The sequence below is a fragment of the Callorhinus ursinus genome, unplaced genomic scaffold (genome assembly GCF_003265705.2).
Source record: "Callorhinus ursinus isolate GAN/ISIS: 27379988/994484 unplaced genomic scaffold, GSC_fseal_2.0 scaffold10, whole genome shotgun sequence".
NCBI classification, from domain to species: domain Eukaryota; kingdom Metazoa; phylum Chordata; class Mammalia; order Carnivora; family Otariidae; genus Callorhinus; species Callorhinus ursinus.
Window position 1 is genome coordinate 49,924,869 of NW_027397072.1, and position 8,983 is coordinate 49,933,851.

Consider the following 8,983-nt stretch of genomic DNA (forward strand, 5'->3'; position numbering starts at 1 on the left):
GGGCAAAGCTAACCACTGCCTGCCCCGACTTACCAAGGTATTACATTATAATTATCTGTGACCCCGTCACTCTCTCCACTTGCTTTTTGAAGACACAAACTGACCTTGTTCCCTTTGCATCCTGAGTATCCAGCCAGATACGAGGAAAGGAGATGGATGGAATGAGGTGAATCACAGAAACAAAGACTCCAATATACAACATTGAGAATAAATAGGCCTTTTTTCCCTAAGATTCTTCACCCAATTGTTTATATGCAATAAAAGCAATAGATGCACATTAGTAACGTTAGACTATATGGAACATACTATTAGGGAAGCTCTCTCCTCTGCTTTATGTAGAAGTCTCTAGGCTGTAAAAGTGACAAAGTTTCCTCTTTTTTGGTTGGGTCTTTGAAAATCAAAGTGAGAATGGTCTGAGATGACTCACTGCCAGTATCTCATACAGCAATCCTTTCTTCAATTGAGGTCTGTAATTATAAAATAACTGGTTTGGGGAGGCAATAACACACTGTAGCCATGAATACACTTAGAAGACAGACTAAGTATTTTATTTCTTAGATCTTAAGGAATTCTAGGCACCAAACTTTTCATTTTCCATCACACATGGCATATGACTTCTTAACTCATACTGGGCGCCACTGGGTGCTACTTCACTGACCCATTTTCCTTATGGGTTGTGGTCTGCACTTACAGGATCAGATCAACAGTACTCAGAACTGCATGACTACAAGAAAAGCCCCTCTAAACATATCTAACCTGAGTTAGGACAGGGGTTTACCTTCCCTTATTCAGGTGTCCTGGAGGGGTACTGATTTGTTTGGGGATGCCACCTGTGATTAGAGAACAAGATCACTCCTGCCTTGATTTTAAAGCAGCTTAAAATATTCCCTCCGTGGGCACCAATGACTAACTTCCACATGGTATCACAGCACAGGAGTCAAGCATCTGGTAAACACCGAAAAAATACAACAGGTCAGGCAGGGGGTTAGGTGCTGCTGATGCACACATGAGCAAGACACTAAGTGGCCAACCCAGGGAAGGTGTTCAATGTGCAAACAATCCTCACAGAACTCAAGTGCTGTAGCAGTTGTGGGTACAAAATGTTAGAAGAGCACACAGAGGAGGCAGTGACTAATTCTGCCTGAGGACAGTCATCACGGTGTGTGGGGTGATGGAGAGCAGTAGGAGGTAAAACTAGAAACAGCCAGATTAGGGGCCCCCAGTCCACTTGCCATTAGTCACATTTTCCTTGAGCAAGTGCATTCACTTCCAAGGCTTCAACAACTACCCCCACAATCGACAACTTCCATATCTGAAATCTCAGTCCCATCTCTCTCAATTTCAGGCACATGTCCTAATCTACCTCAGAACATCTATGTATGTCTCAGAGGCACCTGACAACCAAATCCGTCACTCTTACCTCCCCAGCCTTCTTCCTTTATTCCCATCCTCAGTTTCCAGTCTGCGTCCAAACTACAACCTCACTGCCATCCTCTACGCCTCCACTCCTCACCTCCAAGTGGCCACCTAGGCCTAGTCAATCCCTCTTCTAAAATCCCTCTCAAACTTCCATTCTTCTCTGTCCTTCCATTCCCTCTGTCCAGCCCTGCAGCTTCCCACATTCCAACTACGAAAGCCACAAAACTAGTCTATCTACTCCCAATTCTGTTCCTGCTCATTCACTCCACACAACAGATGCATGGCACTATGAGTACTGCAGCAAACAAGACATATAAAAAGAAAGTGCCTGGGGCGCCTGGGTGGCTCAGTCGTTAAGCGTCTGCCTTCGGCTCAGGTCATGATCCTGGAGTCCCGGGATCGAGTCCCACATCGGGCTCCCTGCTCAGCGGGGAGTCTGCTTCTCCCTCTGACCCTCTCCCCTCTCATGCTCTCTCTCTCTCTCTCATTCTTTATCTCAAATAAATAAATAAATCTTTAAAAAAAAAAAAAAAGAAAGTGCCTGTTTTGAAGCTTTCTGTTCGTTCCTTCTGGCCAATTTCTTTTTTAAAATAAATCTGGGTGGCTCAGTCGTTAAGCGTCTGCCTTCGGCTCGGGTCATGATCCTGGAGTCCTGGGATCAAGTCCCACATCGGGCTCCCTGCTCAGCAGGGAGTCTGCTTCTCCCTCCGCCCTTCACCCTGCTCATGTTCTCTCTCAAATAAATAAATAAAATCTTAAAAAAAAATGAATTTGGTCATGGCACATGCTGGCCTCAAGTCTTCAGTAACCTCTCACCACCTACACAACAAACTCCTAGCATGCTGCACAGGCTGTTCAACATCTGGCAAGTCTACCCTTCCAGCCTCTTGTTCTGCCATCCAGGCACACCCCTGTTCTTGGAACTGCATGTTTCTTCAGGCTTTTGCCTTGGCAAATGTGACTTCCTGTACTGGAACATTCCTTCGTCATCTCCCCCTTGAGAATTCCTACCCCAGAGATTCTGAGTTCCCATACCCAAGCAACCATGGCACTCATCACATGGTATAGGAATTGTATTTAGAAGTCTGCTCCTCCCATCTGGTTATGAGCTCCTTAAAGGACAGGAACTGTACCACAGGGGAGTCTACCCTCATAGCAGGTACTCTCAGTAAGTCTTGATTTGAGTAAAAGCAAGGAAGAAGTATATCCATCTAGAAAGGTTAAGAAGCAAAGGTCAGGAAAATTGGGAGAGGGAGCTCAAACTTCACCTGATGGCCTAAGTACTTATTGTGTGAAGTACTTTGGTACTTCTCTGGGCTCTGAGAACAGAGCTTCCTTTAGAGGCATGTTTCCCAAAGAACATCTTTAACACCATGAGGCAGGGAGCAGGACCCTCCCTTTTCAACCTTTTTGATGTTTCACCACGAATGTGGTGACTGGTCTCACTTTAAATTCATGACCACTAAGTCCAAGTGGGTCCTTAATGCTAACTGGCAGCTCTACATTTCTCTTGCTCACTCGCTAGACTAATTCATGTCTTTCCTCTCTCTTCATGCTCATTCTGCTTAGCTGAGCCTTCTCCCTATTTCACTGAGAAAACAACCAAAAGACCTTCCCCACGTTCCCACCACGCCTACTCGAGTCAGTACTCATTTCTGTTGCCATTCACACTGTTAACTAGTGATAGACCGCGCTCCTAGCTTAGGCTAACCTCTCTCCACTTCGGCAACAGACTCCATTCCTTCTTGCTTACTAAAATCACTCCAGGAATTATATCCTGTCTCCTGCTCCACCAATTTTTTTCCCTCTCTTCTAGACCATTTTCACCAGCTTACAAACATCATCTAATACCTCTTACAAAAAGAAAAAACTGGAAACTCCCTCAAACCCTCCCCATTTCAGTTACCACCCTCTGTCTTCCCTTTTTAGGAAAACTTCCGAACAGTTGTCTTAATCCACTGTCTCCAGTTCCTCATTTCCCTGAACCTATGCCGATCAGATGTTCACCCCTACTGTCCCTAAAAACTGTTCTTCTCAAGTTCACCAAAAAGCTCTGTTATTTAAACAGCATTACACAGTTGAACATTCCCACCCCTTGAACACCTTCTTCATTTGGCTTCCAAGTTATCATTCTCTTTTGGTTTTGCTCCAACCTCAATGGTCATTCCCTTTCAGTTTCTTTTGCCTAGTTCCTTCCCCAATCTCCTTTCCATCAACACACAAGGTCTCCTGCCTTCAAATACCATCTACATTTATACTTCCAGTCCGGGGAGACTCTGAACTCCAGACTTATATATCCAACTGCCTCTTCACCATCTCCACTTAGGTATCTAATAAGCACATAGAAACCTAAAATGCCTAAAGACAGAATCTTGAAACCATCCCTTGCCCCTAGTCTCTTTTCCCATGCTTCCCCATTTAAGAAAATTTGGAATTCCCATTTTTCAAGTTGCTCAGGCCAAAATGATTGATCTCTTTATCTCACATTCACACATCTGTTACCAAATCCAGTTTGCCCTGCCTTAAACTGTAACTGGAACCCAACTGCCTCTTACCATCACCATTACCACTCTGCTCCAACTCACGGCAACTCATCATTGCAATAACCTCCTGACACCTTCTACTTTCAACATATCAGCCAGAATCACCTTTTCATAATTTAAGTCAAATCATGTCCCTTGACAGCTCAAACCTTTTCCAATGGTAAGTAAAAATCCACCATGGGCTAAACGCCTATACAATCCAGCCATTCCTTACCTTCACACCTCATCTCCTTCCATTCTCCCCCTTGCTCACTCTGCTCCAGCCACAACAGCTTTCCTCCTGTTCCCGGAACACACCCTCCACCTCAGGTCTTCCCTCTGCCTGAAGATTCTTCTCCCAGTTACCTACATGGTTTCATTCTCTCATTTTCTTCTGGTTTTTGTTCCAATGTCACCTTCTCGGTGAGGCCTGTCTTGACTACCCTATTTAAAATTGCCATTTCCTTCAATCGCTCATCCCTGAATTTTCCCCATCACACTCATTACTATCTACTACATTGTTTACTTAATTTATATTGTTTATTATTTATCACTACTAGAGTGCCATGAGAGATTTTTATTTGTTCTGTTCAGTGTTGTATCCTCAGGGCCAAGAACAGTGCTGGCAAACAGAGGTTGCTCAAAGGGTTATTTGTTGAATGAATAAAATGAGAAATTCTTAATTTGCTGCTAGAATGTCTTCAATACTCAACACTTGCTAATCTCTTTAGGGCTCAGCACCTCAGCTAGTAAAACCATCAAGTCAGAATTTGGTTAACATTAAACTGAAGTGTTTTGCGTTCGTTTTATTACTTTTTACTTAAGATACTGGGTCTCTACTAAGTTACTTTTAGTACATGTTTTAAGTTTAAAAAGTGAGTTTCTTCTAAGAAAAACGTTAAGAAATGATATGGGACTAGAAGAGAGACATGGTAAAATTAGTGTTAAGTGGTATTTGAATGACTGAACTTTAAGAACTCTTAGGGTAGGGCTGCCAGAGAAAATACAGGACACCAGTTAAATTTTAATTGTAAATAATTTTTTTCTAGTTTATGTCCCAAATATTGCATAGGACACACACTAAAACGGTATTCGTTATCTGAAATCCTATTTTAAATGAGCACCTTTTCCCCCCCTAAATCTGGCAACCCTATCTTAGGAGAACAAAGAAATTACACCCTGCTCCTTGTTCGCATCCATTTCGATCAGAACAAGCTGTTAGAACTCTTGTCCTAGCTACAGACTTCGTGGCTGTGGAGGAGTACTGAGGCCTGACATCCTAAAAATCAAAGAAGCAAAGGCCTCTTTGGGAGGGGAAAGGCCTCGCGGCATCAGACCGCGGGGAAGGGGGGGGTCTGGGCCCAGCTCCCTTTCTCAGCCTCTCAGGCTTGCAGCCACTTTCTGGCCCTTACCAATATTTCCTTCGATGGAGAGCCTTCGAGGCCCGCGCTCCGCGTGCAAGCCCCTGGAGGGGTACACGCCACCGACTGCGCTCTGGGCCATGGACCTGGAAGGTGCTCGCAACAGCCTTCGAAGGAGCCGGCCCGCGGTCATTCCACCCACAACTTGCGCAGCTACCACTTCCGCCGAGAGCATTTCCGCCCTCGGTACAGCCGTTCCAGCGCTCCGGCGCGCCTATGACGTCAGGAGATCGCTGGGCAAGAAGCGGGTGGGGTTGAGCCGGCTGGGGGTGGGGCCAAAGGGACGGCTCTGTTCTCGCGATGTTTGTGGATGACCGAAGCTAGATAGGAAAGACTTCCGGTGTGGCGGGTGCGTGAGAGTTAGTACCTGCAGCTGTTACTGCGGCTTAGCTTCTCGGTTTTTGTCGAACAGCAACATCGTAAAAGAGACATAAACTCACTAATCTCATAACCTTTGTATTTTTGTGTAACTTTTAAGTCATTAAAGACAAATCAAAATAATTGTAATTGTAAGCGAGGCTTTTCCTGGTGTTTGTCTGCTTTTCTAATATGGGTAGCAACTGGACTATTTTAAGGAGGAAAATGACACAATCTGATGATGTACACATTAACTTTTTCCCATTCACTTGCGACGCGCAGCACAATGCTGGCACATTACTGAATAAATCAAATTAGTTCATTACACTCCACCTCTTATTTTGTCTTTTGAATGAATAAGTAAACGTTCGCTCGATTTGCGTAGTAGCCAAAAATCCCATTAGGCTAAAGTGGGTGGAGGCCCAGGATATGAGTGGAACTCGTTTAAACCAGATAGATGGGGGTCCTGTGGGCGTGAACAACGGCGGGGGTGAGGAGCGGGCCAGTTTGGGGCGGTGAGGTTTCTGAATGGGATTTGTCAAAGGCTGAGCAGAACCCGGGTAGAGACTTGCTGGTGTTTAAAACTGGAGTCCCCCTGTCGGTGGAGAGCTGCGCTCCGCTCTGCTGAGGGGCAGGGACAGTTCTGAGCTGCTGCCCCCGGGTGAGGCCCTGACTGGCTTTGTCCTGCCACACCTCATTGTCATAACGACCTCAGAACTAACGCTTTATGAAGTGTTGTTAGAGGGTATTTCCACCTTCCACTGTTGAAAACGCAAGAGTCAAAGCAGGAGTCCCAACAGTCAAACCGGCCTTCAGGCAGCACTCTTAGAGGTGGGAGGTTTTAGGAAACAGGGACCTGTTTGCAAGGGGTTGGGGAGGGGTCGGTGGCTGGGACATCAGTCTTGCATAAAAAGCACAAGACCTTTTTCTAATACTGATGTTTATATGGGATGGCTGAAGTGATGTTCGTATTTTAAGCACATTCTTAAAAAATATAGGTTATAACTTTATTTAGGATAACCTAGATGCAGCACCAATGGATATTGGAACAGCTAAAGTCTGTCCCATCTTCTGCTCCCATTCTCACAGTCACCTCCGTGTCAAAATACTGCCTACATTCCTTTATCAATGTGAACTCAGACTTGGAAAATATTCATCAAGAAAAAGTTTGAGAGATGGGGCGCCTGGGTGGCTCAGTCGTTAACCGTCTGCCTTTGGCTCAGGTCATGGTCCCAGAATCCTGGGATGGAGCCCCGCATCGGGCTCCCTGCTCAGCAGGAAGCCTGCTTCTCCCTCTCCCACTCCCCCTGCTTGTGTCTCTCTCTGTCAAATAAATAAATAAAATCTTTAAAAAAAAAATTGAGAGAGTCTCTCAGCACCCAGAAGGCCTCTCTGCCTTTGCTGCCAGCAGGGTCATTGTGAAGGTTAAATGAGGAAGTTGTTAGGAAGGTTAGGTGCAGACAGGCAACTAAACTTCTCCTTAAAGTTAGAGTTACTAAAAGTTATTATTTTTTTTAGACTTTATAGTAAAGTGTAGTATGTAGTGAAGAAAAGAACTTGCATCATAAGTATGCAGGTTAATGAAATTTTGACAAACTGTACCTTACTTGGATTCAGATAAAGATATAGACCATTGCTGGCATCTCCAGCATCCATTTGTCCTGCCAGTTACTACCCACCAGAAGTCATCAGTGGCCTGACTTCTAACAGCAATCGTTTTGCCTGTTCTTTATATAAATGGAATCACATAGTAGGTACTTCTTTCATTCAATATTATATCTATGAAATTTATCCAGGCTATATATATACATAGCTGTAATTCATCCTCGTTGTCATATAGTGTTCCAATACATTGCTATACCACAATGTATTTTATCTGTTGCACTACTGCTGGACATTTAAGAGTTTCTAAATTGGGGCTATTACGAAGAGGGTGGCCATGAATATTCTTGAATATGTCTTTTGGTAAATTTATGCATGCAGTTCTCTTGGGTAATACCTGTGAGTGGAATTATGTGATTAGTTATTTGTATGTTCAGCTTTAGTAAAACATTCCCAAACAGTAGATAGTTTTACAGTGTTTGTACCAATTGACACTGCCACCATCATGAGTGGGCACTGTGGTTGTCCCACATTCTTAACAACAGTTGGTATTGTCAGCTTTTCATTTTGTCCAGGATGCCATATGTAGTTTTAATCTGCATTTTCCTGATGATTAATGAAGCAAAACACTTTTTCATATGTTTACTGGCTATTTCGGGAACCTCTGTTTTAAAGAGGTTCCCTGAATGCATTCTGACTGATACACCTAATCATGAAGGGAAGCATTTAAGGAGTAGTTAAGAGTGTGGGCTCCTGAGAGCCTGGGGTGAGGGTTGAGAAAGATAACCCACAAGTAGCACTTACCACCTGCCACACAGCTACCACCCAGTACACTTTCTATCATCAGTAATGGCTGCCTTCAGCTTGACCCTCAGTGCCCGGGACATTTTTGCCATTTATCTTGAGTTGACTGCCTGTTGTATTTCCTCTCTCCTCAAGCTACTGTAACCTACCCATGTTCCGCCCCCCCCACTATCAGCGTATGACCTGACTTCCCCTGAAGACTTCAAGGACTGCACTTCTTAAAATGGGGTAAGACTGGGTGGGGGCAGGGCAAGGAACAATGGGTCAGCCTCCCCATCTTCCCCCACCTGGAGACTCTGATGCACCCCTCTACTGCAGGGATTTGTCAGTACTCCACATTTCCTCCCATCCTGTGTGTGTGTTTGTGGGGGGGGGGGAGCTGTCCTCTGGCCTCCTCCCCATGCTTTCTCTTCCAACAGCCTGTGACTGAAGCTCTTCTTTGCAAGACTGCCCTCGGCCTACTGGAGCCCTTTCCCAGCCCCTGTGGAAAGCATGGGACTTTACCTCCCCCCAGAGTGTGCCTTCTCCAATCACTGATAGGTCAGCATGAAAGCCCAGTTGCATCCAGTCAGGCTTTTACACCAGAGCTGCCTGGGCACCAGGGTGAAACAACCCTTTGTGGGACTCTATCGGAGAGATCCCCTGCTGGGCTTCCTCCCCTTTCTTGTTCTGCTTCTCTTACTCTGCTCTCTGGTCTCCCCTGCAAGCACTTCCTTGAATCACTTGCCTGTGTATCCTCACTTCAGGGTCTGCTTCTGGGAAACCCATCTTAAGACATCAGTCCACTAGAGATTTTTGTAAAACATGCTTCTCCACCCTACCCCCAAGGGCAAGTGCCGGGATGGCAGAGGAAGTATG

The 8,983-nt window shown here is 45.1% G+C and overlaps 1 protein-coding gene across 3 annotated transcripts in view; it reads right to left on the reverse strand.

Moving 5' to 3' along the window:
• DGUOK (deoxyguanosine kinase) overlaps positions 1-5,561 on the reverse strand; it is a 28,792-nt gene extending 23,231 nt beyond the window's left edge. Inside the window, exon 1 of one of the 3 annotated variants that reach the window (XM_073897519.1) lies at positions 5,354-5,561. In XM_073897519.1, coding sequence (XP_073753620.1) covers positions 5,354-5,537 — 184 coding nt within the window. In that variant the 5' untranslated portion in view covers positions 5,538-5,561. The remainder of the gene's footprint in view (positions 1-5,353) is intronic. The other 2 variants (XM_025868379.2, XM_025868380.2) reach the window with 2 other exon arrangements.
• Positions 5,562-8,983: the final 3,422 nt, after the last annotated feature.